Raw genomic sequence first — 21020 nt, 5'->3', positions numbered from 1 at the left:
CTTCCCTTTTCAACAAGATCTTAAGAACTGCGCAGGGTGCGGCGGAAACGGGTGGATGTGATCGTCAGTTGGGCTACCTAAGGGTGAGCACAGGTTATCGAACACATATATCGTACTCATCCTATCTAGGACAGTGGATTCTAACTGACTTTGATGCATCCTAGCCAGCCGCAAACTGCTGGGTCTAAAAGTAATGGCAGCGGGTCTTGAAATCCAGCATGGAACACAGGATCCCGAATTTGGGCTACTTCTTCAATTAACAAACACATGCCACAAACTTCTGAAAATGGGCAAAGACAAGTCATGTAACCAGCCTTTCTGAAGATGGGTGATTAACCATAGAACATTATTTGAAATTCCCAATCTAAGATGGAGCTTGCAGCTTTTCCTGTGACGTCGGTTCCTGTATTATTTTACTTTAGGGACATACATTGCTTCACCTCGATTCTTGCTTTGCTCTTATCTCCTACTTGATGTAAGGAGAAATTTGGTGCCTTGCCGACTTCACTTTACTTCTTCATTTCAGAGCTATAAGACTACCAAGGAGGTTTTTTGTTCCAGTTAATGTTATGTTCCTACCTCGGAGACCCTCTAAAGGAGATACTCAAAACCTTTCAGGTAAACTATTGAAAGCAGGGTGACACAGTGACTATTGGTAGCAATCGCTGCTGTTCTGGGCAATCAAGAATGAGGTTCAAATGACCTTCTCAGCGGCAGGTGTAAGACCGATCATTAGGTGGCATTGCCTTAATTAGGGCACAGTTATAAGACACTGTCCCCTCTTCTAGTTAGTAGCTAATAATAAGCATAACGGTTTGAAAATAGATCAAATCACCAATAAAAACATATCGACAAAATTGCAAGTGTTCCAAGTAGAGATATATATTTATTTATTCTTATTATTGCCTTGTATTATCTGAAACTTTAGTTGGCACTATGAATGATTTCTGAAAACGATGGCAGGGGTAAACACTTCCTCAATGAACAGTTGTGATTCAGCCTTAGCACACATTTTCAAAATAAAATTTGTTCTGGCCATCTGCCAGTCCAGTGGGGCCTTCTTCAGGAAATGACAGTGGAAGACAGACTGGTGGGGCTCAGCGGAGGACAGCACAGGTCTGAATATCCAACCTCCAGGCTGAATGCTCTAATTGGGTCACTTCCAGGATCATTAATGAGATGCTCCAGTCACCTGTTAGGCCATCAAAAGAATTTAACTAGCTGCAACGTAAACTCACAGTAAAGACTGATCATGTAAGATACAGGCAGATCTAGACTGAATTACAATGATGAAAAGAAAACCTGGACCCTCTCACAGTGGTTGTTACGTTCCCATCTCAATTCAATACTCAGACTCAATGATTGAACTCATTCGGCAATGGCAATGGTGACGGGGGGGGGGGGGAGGAGGACTGGATTCATCACAAAGGAACTGCAATAGGATAACCTACCATAACAATCTACACAGGCCAGCAGATGTTCAATTAAGCCTGGTGTAAGCAATGACAGCAACCTGAAAGGTTTCTGGTAAAGAGAGTCCTTTCTCATTGAAGACATGCATGAAGAGACAGCCTGCCCTGGAATGAGTAGGACACAAACTACTAATTACTCTTCCAAAACACACAGAACATAGAGCGATGAAAGAAAGGATTGGGGATACTTTTAAAAGTCGCTTTTACAGAAAGGTCAAGTAGGCAACAATTTTCTGCAGTCCTCTATTCAGTAATCGACACCTTCCTAGCTTCGTTGTTCCTGTTTAAGCCTGGAGAGATCTACAATGGCTGCTGTCAATAATGCATCACCTTAATTTCTGCTAAACATGTGCATATCCTGCCCAAAGGAATAACTGGGACAGACAGTATCATGTTGAATATCTGGCCAGCAATGTTTGAATCTTAATCAGGGGCCATTTAGAAGGAAGGATCACTGAGCTTTAAACAAAGGTAATGGGAGTACCCATGTGAGATGGGAAAGCCTAAAGAATGCGGCTTTGGAAAGGATATGCAACATTAGCAAGAGTGAGGCTTATGGGAAACAACATATTATGAAAAGGCATTGAGAAATGCCATCTGATAGTACGTGGCAAGTCCTGTGCACAACTAGGAAACTGGGATTTGCTTATGGCAAGAAAGGGGATGTTTCAAAATAGCAAATATCTGATTCAAATGCAATAAGTAAAGAAAAAAAACCTATACACCTACCCGCTCATTTGTAAAAAGCAGGTGAGAATATTTATAAACTGAAGACGCAAGAGGCCAGATCAAAAATATACTGGCAAGGGTGTAAGTGAACATGTGATTAAAATAGTGATTTAATTTAATGAATTGGAGAATTCACATCGCCAGCCATGGATAACAAGAAACTGTAGAAAAACAACTTCAGTGCATAGCTGTCCCGGAAGCGTTCACCGTGATGACCAATCAAGTCTCCCAGATAGCCTCTGTGTTCTCCTCGAGCGTGTAATAAGGCTGGAAGGATCAGGTGCCACTAGGTTTGAGTTTCTGGTAATGCAGACATCTGATGTAGACAGGTCTTCTTTTGAGGCAGACTATGGTGCTCCTTGGCTATGGGACAGGAATTCTTTAGAGCTCTCCATCAACGGTTAAGATGTCGGCCAAACAGCCACTACCACAATTGCAATTAGAAGCAAGACGATCACAACTAGCATGCCTGAAACAAAAAGAAAAGTGGACAATGTTAATTCAGTTACACAATGGTCATTTTGTGTTTTTCTTTTCTGTAAAGTCAATGTTCTAGTTAAGGACAACACATAAAGGTTCACTGGTTGAATATACAGTAAATATTTGGTACATGGTCATGGACATTCTTCTGAAAGCCCCCATGCTTGCCGATTTAAAGACCTTTTGGATTAAATCCATTCTTCATTGATATTACTTGGTTGCTCTTGACCTATGTTTTAATGCTGGGGCTCCTGTGGTCAAAGACCATTCTCATAATCTGGGAATTGACTAGAGTCTCAATTAAACTCTGGGATCATAGATTAATGTGGTAACTGTCCATCTCAAGACACACGTCTGAACAAGCGCATCTCATTCTAAAACTTTGTGTCTTATTAATGGAATTAAAGCCTTATATTTAATTTTACATTCAGGACAAAGATGCTTCTCCTTCTTTGATACTTATCCTCAACCTAGAATATGATGTAAACACGTCACCAAAAGCGGATGTTTGTTGTGATTGTTTTGATAGTTTTATTACAATATTTACAGTGCAGTGCTGAAAATGAAACTGCCCATGGAAAATCTGGTAGGACAAAACAGTATATGGTAGAAAGTGATATTTGCATGTTCGATTATGCATCTAAACAACATAACCCCCGGTCCCCATTCTTTGCTAACAGATTATGCAGCTTCACATAATGCAAGCGAACACGAGACAACAATAATCAATAAAACTGTTATTGCCGATGTGATCATAATCAATGAGCTGATATTCTCTGTAAGTGAAAAAGTATAAAGGAGCAACTGAAAAATTTATTATGTGCATAAAATCAGTGAAATCAATTACTATATTGGTGCTCGGGTAAGATTTAATACATTTTTACCACAACTAACAGCATATTACTGTTTTTCATCACAACAGGATACATTTTAGGTAATCTTCTGAGTTTTTCTGTTTTTATTTCATTCTTACAAGCCTTGTTTCTATTTCTAAAAGTGCCCTGTGAAGGATTTGCATCATAGATCCCCCTGACCCAGCAGATCACATTCTGTATGATAGATGACTTGGAGCTCCAAGGACTGCACGCTATTTCCTCTTCATAGGACTGTCATCAATGGTGCTTGCAGCAGACAGGCGGAGGCTTACGTACACAGGCTCTTGATGTACAAGCCCATGCCTTCTCCAGAGTATGTGGACCACTGTCTAAGGTGTCCAGGAATGATCAATATTGTGCATAAGTATTATTATTTTTTTATTTGGCAGCCAGATATGACTGCTTCACAGCTTTGTGGTGTACACGTACATGCTTTGCATGTCTATCCTCAACATGTGTGCTCTTAGGCACTGGGTGACCCCTCTCTCATTACCTCTCTCTCTACCCATCTCTGTGTACCTACCCCTCCTCCATTTTTCTCATGTCTTCACCACTGTGCGTGCTCCTATATATATCTGTAGCACTCTATCCCTCGCTGTACCTCAAATGTCTTTTTACTTCCCCCCTCTCTCTGCACCTTAATGCTGTTGCCATCTCATCTTTCGAAACTCCCCTCCATCTACTTCTCATCTCTCAAACTCCTCTTACCTTCATATCATTCTCTCTCCATCTCTCTATGCTTCATGTCTCTACACCTCTCAGCCGTACTGCTCTCTACCTCCCTTATTTCTCTAACCTTCACCTCTTCCTACCCCAGCTCTCTCATTATTTATTTTCTCTATTTACCTCATCATTTGTTTGTTACCTTATCTTACCACCGTCTCTCAACCTCTCTGCTCCCTCTAGCTCACTCCTTTCTTGCTACCTCTAGGTCTATCATTTTCTCTTTCTATGAATATCTCTGCTCTATTTCTGCCCCTCCGTTCTAGTTCAACTCATCCTCTCTTCCACACTTATTCATTTCAACCCTTTCTACCGCTGTTTCCTATACCCCAGCTGATTTACTGTCTTACTCCTTTCTTGCTACCGCCCTCTATTGTTATGTTATGTTATGTTAAGGGCATTTATAGAGCGCAACTGTTACCAAAAAGGTGTCCTGGCGCTTAGAGAAAGCCAAGAGAGGGATCGAGTCAGGAAGGGGGATATGGAGGATCAATAATTGAAAAGAAATGTTTTCAATGTCTTTCGGAATGGAAGAAGATTGGTCGTACTTCTTAGAGATAGAGGGAGAGCATTCCATGCCCTGGCTGCATTGACTACAAAACTTCTACCACCCCAATTGGCCTTCTTCACCCTGGGAACTGTTACCAATTTAGCATCTGAGGATCGTAGGGTTCTGGTGGGGGAGTACCAATAGAGTTGCTGTGTTACGAATTCAGGTCCCGTTCAATGAAGGACCTTAAAAACCAGCGTCAGAGTCTTGAATTGTGCCCATCTGTTCTGGTTTAACTCACCCACCTCTTCCTCACTTCTTTCTCTCTGCATTTTTATGTACATCTTTCTACCTCCCGTCTTTATCTTTCACAGCTTAACTCTCTCTACCTAGTCAATGTTCACGCCACCACTATAATACACTCACCTTTCTTTCTATACCTCACCTCCACCCCTCTGCTTCACCTTTCTCCTCCACACCCCATCTCTATCGTTGCCCGATCTCTTTTTTTCTGACTCACAACTCTCTTTACATAGCCTGTTTTACCTCTTCTCCTTTTGATCCTCTAGCTAACTCATCACTCTCTGAGCCTCTACCTTTTTCCATTTTACCTATCTCTCTAACTCACCCCTCTCGCTCTTTTCATCTTTCTCGCTATCTCTACCTCATTTGAAAACCTTTCCTATCTTTCTTCCACACTCCCTTTAGCTAGCTACCATTTTTTGCTTTCCACCTCTCTGTGTCTTTGTCTATCTGACCTTTCTTTACTTGCCTAAAGTCTCTCTGTACCGCCTATCTCTCTCATGTCTCTGTATTTACCACCCTTCTTTTTCTACTTGACCTTCTTTCGCAATCCTTACTGTTCTGGCCTTCTCCTTTCTTCACTCCCCTCCCATTTCTCTAACTCAGCAGAGCCAGAGGTCAGTAAGAGGCAAAGAAGTGCCCACTTTAAAAAATAGGACAAAGGACAAGGCAGAGGAAGATCGTTTTTTTAAAATTAAGTTTTATTGAACATATACAGCTTACAATCCATTAGCAATAGACATGACAAAATTGCATATCGATCAGAACAAAACGTGGCTGAACAGCCATGTCACTCAGATACAGCATATCAGTATTCCACATAAAATGATGAGGTAACAGGTATAATGACGCATTAATCACACACTCAGTCGTCCGAATTCTTTGGGGACTTAGCTTGCTCAACTGATCTCAAGTATTGTAGTAACGGCTCCCAGATATCATGCGGTTTAGAGGCAGTGGGCAGTTCTTCCTTATAGAGTACCAAGTTGCTGCGGCAGGCCACCAGATCTCGGAAACACCGTGCTGTTGATGGTCCAGCTGTGCTTTCCCACAACATCGCTACACACCTCTAAGCCATGAGTAGAGCAATTTTTACCAGTTGCCCCCTTTACAGAGGGCACAAGACCCAGAAGGCACGCATGCAGTGAGCATTTTAGTTCGAGGCCGGTGATTTTGGACAGTGTGCAGATCACGCCCTCCCAGAACAGAGGCACCCTGCGGCATTCCCAGGAAAGATGCCAGAAGTCAGCACCAGCCGTGCCAAACCTCCTACACATATCAGTGTCCCGGAGCCCATATTGGAACAGCTTGTGCGGGGTATAGTACACTTGATGAATATATTTGAAGTGAATTATCCAGAGATTACCGTTGGATGTGAGGGCACCTGTTAGTTGGCAACAATACTCCCAGTCCCTAGGCATAAGCGGCGGAATCAAGCGTTTGTTCCACTTGGTTAAGCTGCTATTATGTGGCATCCTTATCTCCTCCTTAGCAGATCGGTATAGTTTGGTGAGAAGTTAGTGATGCGTGGGGCAGACCAGTAGGGTGTGTAGAGTTTGCAAAGTCAAAGGCTCTGCAGGGAAGGTATGGTAATGAGCTTGTATCGCCTTTTTGAGTCTGTGGAATTGAAATATGAATAGCGGTGTTTTATTCGTTATGAAATTTAAGTCATTGTCCGTCAGGAAGACCCCATTTGGAAATAAATCTTGCATCTGAACTAGCCCAACTTGCTGCAGTACACGTTAGCACCTGCGTTGTGTGTCACTGATAAGTTTGAATGATATGCTAAAGGGAAAAGGGGGAGTACAACAGAAATTTGTCGGCCATTCGATCTAGAGCCTGCCTAGCTCCTATTGTGACGTCTACTGTGTTGATCTCAGAGCATGGAGTCTGTCGTCTGCAATGTGACAATATAGAGCTCAGCGGGATGGGATGGGCGTCCCCATCCTCCACTGCTACATGTGGGATGAATTTGTGTGCGCCAAGCCAGTAGTGTGCGTATTGTGCGTGAGTACACAGGTAATATAAGTAAAAATCGGGCACACCGAATCCACCCTGTTTGTAATCCAGTGTTAGTGTTTCCCAACTCACCCGGGCCTTCTTACCACCCCAAATAAGTCTAAGGAGCAGGTATCCAACCGTTTAAAAAAAATGTTTTGTGAGAGGGATCGGTATGTTGCTTAATAGATATAAATATTGGGGCAGCACCACCATTTTGATTAGAGCGATATGGTCGGCCATTGAGAACGGTAGTTTCACCCATTTGTCTACCTGTCGCTCCAGCTTCACATATGCAGGGCCATAGTTGTTACGTATTACTGTGTCAGGGTCTCTATGCACCCACACCCTGAGATATTTCACGGGGTCCATTGCCCACTCCAGCGGGAAGTCTAGTTCGTATGGGAGGGTGCATTGCGTCAGTGGGACCACCACCGATTTGGACCAGTTAATTTGTAGGCCGGAGAACAGCCCGAAACTGTATTGGAGCTATGTAGGTGTGCGGTTCACGTATAAAAAGCAGCATGTCATCTGCATAAAGTGACATGCCGACAGGACGATGCACAAACCGCAGGGCTGAGGCGCGGTGCTGCTGCCTAACAATATAGGCAAGAGGCTCCAGTGTCAGTGCAAAAAGAAGGGGCGAGAGGGGGCAGCCCTGTCGCGTTCCTCTGGTGATATTTATGGGGTCGGATGTGTTACCCCCCCCCACTCTGACACGGGCCGTCGGTTCAGTGTATAGGAGTCATATCTATTGGATAAACATGGGAGGGAAGCCCATACAACGCAGGATATTAAACAGATAGCTCCATTCTATAGAGTCGAAAGCCTTGGCGGCATCCAACATTACGGCCGCCGCCTGTAATCCCGGGTCAAGAAGATAAAACATGGCAAAAAGAGTGTGCAAATTGTGCGAGGTGGATCTAGTTGGAATAAAGCCACATTGATCCAGTAGGACCAGACCCTGCATAAAGGGCTGCAACCGGACGGCTAAGATCTTAGCCAATATCTTGGCGTCTGTGTTAATTAGCGACGGTGGTCTATACGAGTCGCATCTATGGGGCGGTTTGTCTTTTTTGAGCAGTGCAATGATTAGAGCTTCTCGAAGGGTAGGGGGCAGTTTACACGAGTCGTATGCCTCAGCGTACATCTCTAGTAAGTGGGGGTTAAGTTCCTCTGCAAATTCTTTATAAAATTTGCTAGGGAATCCGTCGGGCCAGGGACCTTCTTATTTGGGAGGGATTTAATCGCTGCGCGGACCTCCTCTTCTGTGACCGGTTAGCTCAGAAACTCCCTTTGGACATCCGACAGCCAGGCGATGGCAATATCTGCAAGATAAGTGTCTAATTCGTCATCATCAGCCACGCCTCGTGAAGTGTAGAGTTCGGCATATGTCATGCGAAATTGCGCTAAAATCTCCGGGGTGGTATAGTGGTCGCAGCCAGCATCATCAGTGATCTTGGTGATATTGTGGCATTGCAGACGTTCTTTTATCTTATTTGCTAGGTGACGTCCCGGTCACCCTTCCTCCCCGTATGCTCGGGCAACGTGCCGTCTCGCAAGGTATTTGATCTCACGCTTCGCTAGTTCAGTGTATTCCAATGTGGTTTCCCTGATCGATGCCAGCGTCTGATCGCATGGCGAGGACTCGTAGGCACGCTCAAGGTCATGTAGTTTAGTTTCAAGTATAGTGAGCTGTCCCCGCAGATTTTTCAAAATGCCAGCAGCCGTACTTATGCATGTGCCTCGAATAGTCGCCTTGAAGGCCTCCCAAAGTGTAATCGTGCTGTCACCCGAGCCCTTGTTGTGGGAAAAATATTGTGTGATGGCGTCTTGGATAGTCGTGACAGAGAGGATCTAGCAAGGCTTCTGTGCGGAGTCGCCAAGTGAATGAACGGTGGGCAGTGTGTGGAAGTTGCAGTGTGATGCGGACTATGTTATGATTGGACAGTGTGGGGGGCAGACCCTCCACCAGAGACACCCAGCCCCCCGCCGATTTGCTCAGTAACCAATAATTTGAACGAGACCAGCTTCCATGCGCTATGGTAACATGTGTGCCCTCCCGTTTGTCCCAATTCCTGTGAAGCCAGACATCTATCAGCCCTAGCTCATCCATTCCCTCATTAATGACCCGGGCTGTTTTAGGGGACCGCCCTCCTTTACCACTTTATGTTGGTTGGGGTCTAAGTGTGTGTTAAAGTCCCCCCTCATAAGATTACAGCTTCAGGCCAGGCCTGCAGCGTAGAAATGATATGCTCAAAGAGGGTTGGATCATCAATGTTCGGACCGTAGGTGTTGACGATTGTGACTAGGTTGCCTGCTAGCTTACCCTGCACCATATCAAACCGCCCAGCGTCATCAGTGTAGGTTTTGAGCATGGTGAGCGGGACATTCTTCTTGACCAGTGTGAGTACGCCTCGTGAGTAAGAGGAGTAGGAGGAGGCCAGTCTATAGCCAGCCCATTTGGACCCAGCGCGGTCATCGGATTGCGGGGTCAGGTGCGTTTCCTGCAAGAGAGCAACCGTGATATCGTGACGATCTAAATATGCTAACACCTGGTGTATCTTCTTAGGTGAGTTAAGCCCCTCTACATTCCATGTGAGGCAAGTAATTACATACTGAGCAGCGTGGAAATCAAACACATGATATCTTTTGCACGATACCTTCATAGTATAGGGAAACATAATCATAATGCACGCAAATGTGATGAGATAGACAGCCACATAAACAAACCTTTCAAAACTCACCCACCCCATCACCCCCACCCACTTTAGCGATCCCAACATGCCAAAGCCATCCCAAACCTCCCGAGATTGCCCCAAAAAGTGGCACCAATGTAGTGAACTGAAATGGAGATCACCCATTTGGGAGCGCTGGAGGGCGAAATCCCTCCCATTGGAGTGGGTGGTGGCCGAGCAATAGTAATGGTGTCAGCCTGTCAATGACGCATGATATCCAATGTAAGGGGGACCCCTGAAGGAACAATAAATAGGCAGAGGCAACAGGGATAAAGAAACCAATATGAAAACTAAAGTGCCATCTGCCTATAGCAAAGTGATATAAATGAGCCCAAAATAGGGTCTGGATTAAATAAACAACCAAATACCGCGACTGACACAGGGGGTTAAAAGGACAAGAAAGAAGATTTTCAAAATCAATTTATTTCAATATAGAGGATCAGGATAATTATCAATTAGGAGACAAATAAATAACAAATTGCACAATACAGAAATATGCAAGTCCCACACAAAAACAATCATACACACAATCATTCCCACAACATACTCATTTAATCAACAAACACAAAATTCAAAGACAGATCATTTCATGCAAAGGTTAAAATCAACAAAATTCAAGAAATAGCAATTCCAGGGAATAACAGTTCCAGTAGATTTGTGCTCTCCCAGTCGCATAAGTAGACGGGGTCTTCAGGTAGGCACAAAATAATACAAGCCAACGCACATTTCGGTGTTAAGCCCGGGGAGGGCTACACCTTCATCAGGGCAGTGGTAATTACAAACGTGTGGGACACACAATGAACACCTTGGATCAGGTGGTTCGCTGCTAATAGCCCTCTAAAGGAGGGAAGGAATTTTTCATGACCTCAAAGGGTTCAGAAAGGCGATTCCAGGGACTTGAGGACGCTGCGAGCTCAGGGTTCGATTTAATATTATAGCAGTATCCAAACGTATATCCGACAAGAGAGGCAAAAGAACGCCAATTATAAATTCCGATGGAGATTTTTGAAAGGCGTCTATCAAGTACCTCATACAGTCTTCACATAGTCCATGGTGGTTTTTGGAGTGGTGAAGATCTGAGGCTTGCCATTATCCATGACCCGCAGTCGCGCTGGGTAGAGCATGGCGTAGGAAGTCTGTGCCGCTATGAGAAGTTTTTTCACTGGCTGGTATTCACGTCAGGCTTCTTGCACTGCAGCAGATACTTCCCTGCGGGACGATTCCTTGTTGGAACAGAGAAAATACCTCTTAGTCCAGCTGTGTCAAAAGCAGGAAAGATGCAGACCTTCTAGATGACAACAGAATCGCCGGTTTTGAAAACTGGATTGCCGCTTTCTGAAATCCGGTGGATGTGAATACATGCCTTCCATGAGAAGATCCCATCAATTAATATAAATCCTATTATACTTTTGCGGATTCCGCTGAATAATCGGGTTGGACCCATCTATATAGACGTATATAGATCTTATATCTCAGTGTGATTATTGAGGATCCAATAGTTGGAACACATTGATGCACTAGGGTACTCCATCAGGAATACATGCACAATAGGAACTAGTAATAAGTCTGTTCCTTTGAGTGGATCTAACCCACAGTAGGGGTTATCTTATGTTTTTATGAAAATTTGGAGAGATTTTATTATTCTTGTCGTGATGAAGGTGGAACTTAAATAAGCAACGACCACCGAAACGCGTCGACGCTTGTGTTATTAAGAATTGGCTAAAATCCAGGAACTGTTTCATTTGAGGATCTATTGTGAAAATAATAGACCAATGATCCTTATACATTGATTTATACTGGAGTTACACCTTTCTTTAATGAATATATTGATTTCACATTACATTTTTGCTCTCCTACTTTGTTATTGTATATTTATATGTTTTTGGTGTATTTTATCTTTAGAGTACTGTATGAACTTATTCATTATCATGAATGTAGATATGTGATCATATCATTCTTAATAAATTGTGATATAAATTTTTAACTGACTTAGTTTCTTTATCATTTAATCACATGCGGTTGTTATTTTGGTGATCCACATTCTAGTTTGAGTTTGGCTGAATACTAGCAGTTTTGTAATTCCAACTGAAAGCAAGAGTGATTGATATATGCATGACATGATTTTGTATATCTGAGGAGAAGGCGGTTTATCATACCCAAGAGAATTCTTTTTCTCACACACTGCAGCAGTGAAGTCAGGGTTGAACGCAAGAGTGCTGCCATCGTATGTTATAGTGCCTTTCTCCCTGGCCATACGGAGGATAGCGCTGCGGTCGCGATAGTTGAGCAGGCGAGCTATGATGGGGCATGGCGCCGCGCCCGGCAGAGGTCGAGCAGCAAGGGACCTGTGGGCATGTTCCACAATTAGCACTTGAGACAGGTGTTCCACCCCGAAGATGTCCCGGAAAAGTTTTTCTACGTAGGTCTCAAGGTGGCCAGTATTGGTGGAATCCGGTAGACTCGTGATGCGCACATTGTTGCGACGCGATCTGGCCTCCAAATCTTCGTTGCGGGCTTGTATGACGGCCAATACCCTTTCCATGGATGTCGCTTTCTCAGTCACTTGCTGCAGACTGTCCTCCGCATCAGAGATACGTATCTTGGCCTCTCCTAGAAGCATTGCGTGTTTGTCTAGTTTCTGCGACATATGATCCATACGTAAGTTCAAATTATCAATCTTCCCGTCGATGGTTTGGAGGCTGGCTTGGACTGCAAGGAGCATCTTGTCGATATTAGACAGTTGGTCGCCAGGTGTGTCCAGCTCGGAGTCCGAAGCGGCCTGCTGAGAGGTTTTCATGGATCTGCTGGGCTCAAAGGTGAGGCGCGGTTGGCTGCGCTCAGATTTCCCCATGGCAGTGATAAGGCTGTGAGGTGCAGCTGGGCAGAAAGATGGTGATCCCACGAACGACGCCCGAGACGCTATAATCCGGAGTCCAGCAGTCGGCGGCAGGGGTACGAAAGATAGGGCACTGCGCGACAACGTGGCAGTTCACACACTGCAATCCCAGTATAGTCAGAGTAGCGGTGAAGTAAATCTCACATAGAGAGGGGCCGCAGCAGCATGGGCACAGGTCACGGGCAGACAGCGGTGTGTACTCTACGTGACAGCAGGCAGTCCTCAGTGCACCATGCACCCCTGCACACCTCCCCAGTCGTAAGTCACATTCTCCGGTGCAGCGTAACTCACACTATCCACTGATGCGATCGGCTATGGAGTCTAAGCGAAGATTCAGAGCGGGAGGAGCAAGGAGGTCTCAGCAGTAGTTCATTCGGGGAGGCTAGACCTGGTAACAGAGCCGAGGGGCTTGTATACAGGAGATAGGGCGCCTGCGGATGGGTCACGGTAAGTGGCAGCAACAAGGAGAGGTAGTACAGCAGGTAACAGGAGGAGAGGAGTGCCAGCATCTGACAACTGGAGCGGGTGCTCTCAGATGCAGCAGGCTACAGCAAGGCAGGATGGCCGTTAGGCAGCGCCTGGGAATGCAGGTCAGATGGCCGTCCAGTCCACCTCTTCACAGCGATTTCAGGCGCCGTCAGGAGCTTGCACCTCCGTGTCTCCGGTGCAGGCTGCAGAGCGTAGTGCCGTTAGTGAGGAGATAGTGCCGGTCAGAGAGGGGCCCTGCCAGCTGGTATTGCAGCGGAGCCAGAGGAGGGCCGGTGTCACAACACCCGCCACCGTACCAGACGCTACCCACACTGCACAGAAGGCCGCGGAAACACGCGCCAGCTCAGCCCAGGAGCACTATGTGGTAACAGGAGAGGCGCCGGCAGCCCGCGACTCTCGGGCAGACCACCGCTCGGAACGGGAGCAAGGGGAGGGCACGCACTCCAGCGAGCCTAACAGAGAAGGCCGTACCGGGGCGTCCGACACCCCCGTCCCGCCCACACAGCCCTCTAACCTCGAGTCGAGCCGCAGGAACCCCCTGCACCATCCCCTGGGGTCAAGCAGAACAGCGCAGCACTCACCGAGGTTACGCAGCTAGGACCTGGCCTGGGCCACCATGCGGCAGCGTAGGCCCAGAAGAGTAGCGGGCGGTGGAGGACGTAGAACGTAGTTCGGCACAGGAAAGGCTGCCCACCGGTCTCCGGCACAGTTTTGTTGCAGATAGGGCGCATATTGCTGACAGGGCTGCAGGATACTGATCGGATGGATTGCTCGGCCGGCGGAGCTACTCTATCGAGCGGCCAGCTTGCCTGGCGCCCTCTAGCGCCCCTAGGAAGATCGTTAAGATTAAATTATCATATTTAACCCAAGAGAGTGGTGAAAATCTCAAGAGAAATTTCTGAATTTCTTTGTTAAGAGCTCGAATACCAGCTCAGAAGGGGATATATATTTGTTGTGAGTACAAATATCTGTTGTTATAAACAAAATGACCATAAAGGTTAAATTGTCCTGGGCTGATTCTACACAATGGGTTTAGATTCTGTGAAGCAGATAATCATTTTTTTAATGAGGCAGTACTATTTAAGAATGAGATAACAACTAAAGAAGCTAACCCATTCAATTTGATGTTTATTTTGAAAAGTTCAGTCTGAGGTAGTTAGCTGTCCAATATTTATTTGTAGATGCCCCAGATGGTCAATAAATATGTGTTCCACCCTCCAGGACAACCCTAAATAAAGTGCATAATGTTGTGGTTTCATTATAACCATCCAGCAAATACCTAAAAGGAGTAAGCTACTTCTGCCCCAAAACCAGGAGTCGCCTGCTAAGCCTATGATCACCCTGACAATAGAAATATCTGTTTTTTGCACAAATTGCCACCCCTAGATGATAATATCCCACTACTGAAAAGCAGTAGCATTGATTAGCCACCTTTCCCAATCCAGTATTACTGCAATCCCCTCATATCCAACAGCAAAAGTCACACCAGCAACAACCATCATTTGTAACTGTGAAATAAGGCAGTGTCACAAGGTGCTATATAAGAAACCAGTGAGATAAAGTGGGAGATGAAACTGGAATGAAAGAACCTTCAAAAAAGAAATTAAAAGTTGTTAAGCTGCAGATGGTTTAAAAGCAACGGTGCCTTGGCCATAACATTGCAGACATTGAACAACACATAAATGTGCAATATGTCAAAAACACAGACACAAAATAGTAGAAGATGCAACCCTGTCAGTCTCCCCCCACCCTCTTTGGTGGGATGAAGTAGAGCAAAGAAAGTAAGCAGGGTCATGTTCTGGCCTACATGGAATGGAGTGACAACCTTTAGAAGCAAGGAGACATGTGTACAGAGGACCAGCTTGTCCGGGTAAAATTTAATGTATGGAGGTTGCACAGAGAGTCACTGTAACTCTGACTCTCCCGGCTGATGTTATGGTCACTAAGGCTGCAGTTTTTAAGGCCAAGGGCTGAAAGGGCAACTGTGGAGAGGCTCGAAAGATGTACATGTGAGAAAAGTGAGAACCAAATTGAGGTCCCACTGAGGCATTATGAATGGTGTAGGGGGAAACATGTGGCCTTTAAGGAACCTAGTCACTATGGATGAATTAAAGAGAGAGGACTGGTTTGGCAAACACAAAATGTGGAATTGGCAGAAAGGTAACCCTTAACTGCACAGAGCAGAGCCCTGCTGGGCCAAAGATAATGCAAACAATAGAACTTGAGATAGGGGTGCAGAAAGGGTGTCAATGTTGTGGGAGGCACACCATGACCCAAACGTGTTCCAGCTGCATGTGTATACTGCCCTGGGTGGGGTGGGTTGGGATTGGATGCCTGGCTGCCAGGATAATGTTACAGACTTCGGGACGAAGGTCAAAAACTGTCCACTGTCGCCGCTTAATCCCCACGCATGAAGGTCAAGAGTGTGCAGGTTCGGATGGAGTACCTCCCCCTGTTGCTGCAACAGGAGATGCTCTTGAAGCCTGACTGGAGGACCGATGCACATGTTCAACAGCTCAGGATACCAGACTCTCCATGTCCAATCCGGAACCACAAGAATGACTTGGGCCCAGTCATTCCTGATCTTCTTGAGAACTCTGGGCAGTTGTGGTATTTGCCGAAAAGTGTACAGGAGGCTGGAGCTCTACTTGAGATGAAAAGCGTCTGTGAGCAAGAGTCACCTTGGAAACTCGAGCGGGTAAAACTTCTGACATTGAGCATTCTCTTGGTGGCGAACAGATCTAACCAAGGCTGGTGAAAGAGAATTTGCACCACCTCCGGATGTAGATGCCATTCGCGATCTGCTAGGCATCTGCGGCTGAATATGTCTGCTCTGGCATTCAGAGGGAAATGCCCTGCTGCTCCAGGCATGTTCAGAGACACAGGGCGTCTTGGCAAAAAGTCCATGACCCCACCCGTCCTGTTTGTTGCAATATCTCTTGGCTATGAATATCTGCACCAGTCTTCCTCTGATCGAAGAAAGAAAGGCTTTCTGTGGCAAGCAAACTGCCTGGAGCTCCAACAGGTTGACGTGGAGTTCGGACTCCGCCGGATTCTAGAAGCATCTGATCTCCACCGCACCTAGGTGGCCGCCCCAGCCCACCGGGGGCAACTGTCACTACAGTCAGTTTTGGGTGGGGAAGGCAGAGGGGTCTGCCACTCACCCAATCGCGGTTCATTACTCATCACTGCATATCTTTAGCACTTCCCTCCAAGATCTGAACCATGTCAGAGAAAGTTCCCTGATTCTGTGCCCACTAGGACTTCAGATCCCACTGAAGAGCACACATATGCCATCGGGCATGAGTAACAACCAGGATGCAGGACAGGAGACCATGAAGCCCAACAGTCTCAGAGTCAATGTCACTGATATTCAGGATAGAGGCTGAAACATCTGAAGCACAGCCTGAATATCCTGGGCTCGTCACTCAGGAAGATAGGCACTGTGTCCAGAATGGCTCCAATGATAAGGAGCGCATGAGAGGGAGTCAGGCGTGACTTTGGCACATTGAGAGTGAATCCCAGCGAATGCAGGAGGTTTGTAGTAGTCTGCCAGGGGCAAGCCCGCTTTCAACAGCCAATCATCAAGGTAGGGAAGACTGGAATCCCCGACCCCCACAGATGAACAGCAACCACTGCCATCACTTTCGTGAACACCCTAGGGGCACTTTTAAGCACAGCAAACTGAAAGTGCTTCTGGCCCAAGGTGAACAGCAGGTAACATCTATCTGCAGGCAGGACGAGGATATTGAAATATGTGTCCTGTAAGTCCAATGTTCCCAGGTCGAGGGCAAACAGGACATCAGTGAGCGTGAGAATTTTGAATTTCTCTTTCCTCAAGTTGAGGTTGAGAAGGCGCAGATTTGGGATTAGTCCTCCATCCTTCTTGGGCCCCAGAAAGTAGCAGGAATAACAACCATGATCTACTTCTCAGGCAGGCTTCCTTTGCCAAGAGAACCTGTACTTCTAGTCAGAACAACGAGAGATGCTCCTCCATCAGCCAATTGTATGTGGGTGGCATGGGTGGTGGGGTAGTCACAAAGGGGAGGGAGTAGCCCCTTTGAACAATCTGGAAGACCCAACAGTCTGATGTCACATGCCGTCAGTGTGGCAAGTGATGGAGAATCCTGCCTCCCACTGGATGTCCATGGTGGTTGGAGGGCAAACTAAAGAGGTTGCAGGCAGAGGCTGCTAGGGGATTAGTGGACTGACTTGACTCCTACCCTCCTGTTCCATGCTGTCTGTGGGACCCGGGCCTTTAGCCATAAAAAGGCTGGGAAGATGTTGGCTGTGGTGAATGAGAGGGTAAGGGCGCAGTTGGAGATCCTTCCAAGGCCACTAAAGCGGCATTTGTGGTTAACAAGAGGCCATAAACAAGCCCAAGGAGCTGGCCGTAGCTCTGCTGTCCTTAAAGCGCTCTGGCACTGAATCCACCTTCTCTCCAAAGAGGCAAGAGCCATCAATGGCCATGTCCACGAGGGAAGACTGGGCATCCCCTGAAAAAACAGTTGTTCTCAGTGAGGCGTATGTGCTACCAGGCCACTGGCGAAGAAATCGATCTGCCCAGCGAGTCGGTGGTGGTGGGCCCACATCTCATGGTGAACTTTTCTGCATCTCGCCCGTCTGCAATAGTCTTGGTGAGTATAGCTCTGGCCTCCTCCAAGACGATTGATATTGTGACCATGATTTGATCTGTATGTATTATGCGGCAGTGATTTAAGTATGCCGATCAATTTGATTGTAATTTAGTGTATTTATCATTGTGTTCACTTCCTCTCAAATCCCACACTAATTCACTCACTCCCTTACCCCTTTCTCTGGGCACGTGTATTACTTTAACAAATTGTTGCTCAAATTGTGGACTTCATTTAAACATTTAAACCTATTCGATGTGATTAAATGGCATTCGAATTTCCTTGAGTTTTTTGGTCAACTGTTTTTTAATGTTTTGTTTTGAATGATTTGTATGCTGGGACCACTTTTCTCCATACTGTCCTCCAAGACGATAGGCAGCACTTGTGCAACCAAGTCCCATATCATATGAGAATAATGGCCAGAAATGCACGTGGTGTTCACCGACCACACTGCTAGGCTGGAGGAAAAGAGCATTCTCTTGCCAACGGTGTAAAGCCTTTTGGATTCCTTATCTGGTGGAGTGGTAGAGAATGACCCGGGGTTAATCCTGGACATGAAGGCTTGGACCATCAAGCTCTCCGGGGGGGGAGTTCTGGGTGAGGAAACTGGGATCCCCAGGACAAGGGCGAAGGGGGTTGGCAATCGTCCTATGCACAGGAGCTCCTGTGCAGTGCTTGGACCAGGCCCCAAACAGGACATCTGCAAGGGCTTCATTTAATGGTAGAAGGGGTTCGGAAGGGTAGAGTCCTGGCTGAAACACCTCTGTCAAGACACCCGTCTTGACGGTCACTGTGGGCAACTGAAAGTCAAAGACCTCAGCTACCCTAAGCACCACCATCAGAAAAGAGGCTTCCTCCTACGTAGCCATGGTAGTTTGAGAGATCAGGTGAGGTGTCTGCCCCCGCCAGTTCCTCCTACCAGTTGTCCTGTTCCTGCTCTTCCTCAGGAAACTGGTAACCAAAAGGGAGCATAGACACCTCTCATTCGTCTACCTCTTCAGGCCTATAAGGTAAATAAGGCACTGGCTTCTCTCAGGGAAGCATGGCCTGGTCGGTGTCAGTTGACGTCCCTTCAGCTCCATGTCAGAGTTGGGAATAACAATGGGGGCGGTGCTGCCTAGGGTCATCGATGGCGTCGGCACTGGCACCGGCGCCAAGGAAGGTCTTGGTCTCACCGAAGGCTCTGCTCTTGGTCCAGCAAGGAATCCATGGGGCCCTACTGGCCCAGATGGCGAACCCACCGTTGTGGCCCCTCCCACACCCATGGGGCCCAAATGTGCTTCAGAGGGGCCGAGCCACCCAAATATGAGGAGTCTGGCCTCAAACTGGGCAGGGGTTGCTCAGGCTCCGGGAAAGAGGGGAAGCGCAGAGCAGACCCAGATTCAGGTTCCACCGACTCAAGCGACACGGACCCAGTGAAGTTGAAGCTCTCTTCGACTTCTTGGGCTTCTTATGTTTGTGGAACTTAACCGACTTCCCCCAGCGATTTTAAGAGTGATAACAACTGTCGGGACGGGCTCCGCAAACGGTCCTGGGACCTTCTGCACAAACGGGACCTCGAACATCAAGGAGTCGACTGAAACCGGGTGGTGAGGAGCTTGAGGCAGAGCTGTCTCAGCAGCTTGGGGAGCATGGCATGGCAGTCCTCGCAGGTCTTTGAGTCATGGTCCTCCTCCAAGTACAACAAACACACCAAGTGGGGGTATGTCACGGACATCTGCTCGTTACAGGCCCCACATGGCTTGAAACCAGCTGGTTTCTTAGATGACATAACTACACACAAGGAGTAGATCTCAAAAGAGGTTGGCCAAAAGTTGCAAAAAGTCAGTTAAAAAATGATAAAAGGGTAGCTCAGACCAGATCAGCGCTATCTGGTACAGAAAAGAAAGAACTGACATCAGTGAGTCAAGATGTCGCCTATATAGGTACCACGCACGTCACTTCCGCCGTGGACGACGCCATGCGGAGCAGAACACCACCACCTACCAGCACAGAGGGCCACTGCTTGAAAATTTTCCTGATCCAGGCAGGCGCCTAAGGATAATTCTATGGTTACAAATTTGCGGCTAGAAGTCTCTATCAGATAGAATGTCAGGAGCACCATTTTATTCTGTTTTTTTATTTTCCGTAAAAGATGGCGGATGCCACTTGGCTCAATAAATAAAAAAATTAAACTTTTTATATGTGTGAAAGTGCATTTTAACATGCCAACAGGAAATGGCAGCTACCAGTTCCTCAAACAAAATGTTTATAAAATGTAATACCTGCATGGAGGGAGAGTTTAACTGAAGAGTATATTGCAGTGGGTGGGATGGAAGCAATTGGGAGTGAAAGGGGTGAGGAAACAATGAAGGTTGGGGAAAAAAATCTTTTTCAAAGAAAAAGTCAGGGAGGAGTGGAGAAAGCACTGTATCAATTTGGAGGCAGATAGAGGTGAGGGAGCAAGCACACGTGGGTGAGCGGCTGTTTATCAGAGGAAGTAGTAGACAAGGGAGAGAACTAAAAATCACTTGTACTCTCTCAGTCTGGAACAAGAAAAAGAAAAAAAGTAGTTCTCTTAATGTGAGTAGTAAAAGGATAGAATTCAGCCAATCAAAGGATAGTAAAGAGGATATGCTCCAGGGGAGGGACAAGCACAAAAAAAGCCACCCAGTGTGAATCAAATTACAGTGAAAATAATGCCAACGTATTGTAAGCAAGGGACTGATTTATAATCGCATTACAAGCTTCTGGTATGGTCTTACGGAACGAGGCAGCTAAAAAATGTCTAGTAGTAAGACCTAACTATTCCCAAAGACCGAAAGTTACATGGTGTAGTCACCTGGCTTAACACAATTATGGGGATAAAACCAACATATGCGTCGCCACACTCTCAAATAAGTAGCTGAAAACCATGTCTGAACTAATGTGATGTCAGTTTTTGTAACTGTCTGAAAGATATGTGCCGTTTTAGGTATTTTATAAACCCTGAGTTACGTCAGAGTCAAATGTTATGTCATTGACTTGGTTAACAGTGATGTCAAGCACAATATCATCCATAAAGGCTAAGCCAATCAGATACGAGCCTGTGCTTGTAATCGTTGCTTTTCTCAACTTATATTTTAGTTTTTGAACCCTGCATCAACAAGTCACATTTCCTTTTTTCCCGTTTCCATTCAAATATACCGGGGAGGTGGACGGGCTGTATTCTCGA

The 21020-nt window shown here is 46.2% G+C and overlaps 1 protein-coding gene across 1 annotated transcript in view; it reads right to left on the bottom strand.

Annotated features, from left to right (window-relative positions):
* Positions 1-857: 857 nt before the first annotated feature.
* The window catches only part of STX8 (syntaxin 8), a 975973-nt gene continuing 955810 nt past the window's right edge, over positions 858-21020 (bottom strand). The window contains exon 8 of the mRNA XM_085616822.1: positions 858-2670. Coding sequence (XP_085472948.1) covers positions 2603-2670 — 68 coding nt within the window. The 3' untranslated portion in view covers positions 858-2602. The remainder of the gene's footprint in view (positions 2671-21020) is intronic.

The sequence above is a fragment of the Triturus cristatus genome, chromosome 7 (genome assembly GCF_964204655.1).
Source record: "Triturus cristatus chromosome 7, aTriCri1.1, whole genome shotgun sequence".
NCBI classification, from domain to species: Eukaryota; Metazoa; Chordata; class Amphibia; order Caudata; family Salamandridae; genus Triturus; species Triturus cristatus.
This window is presented reverse-complemented; position numbering and strand designations above follow the sequence as displayed.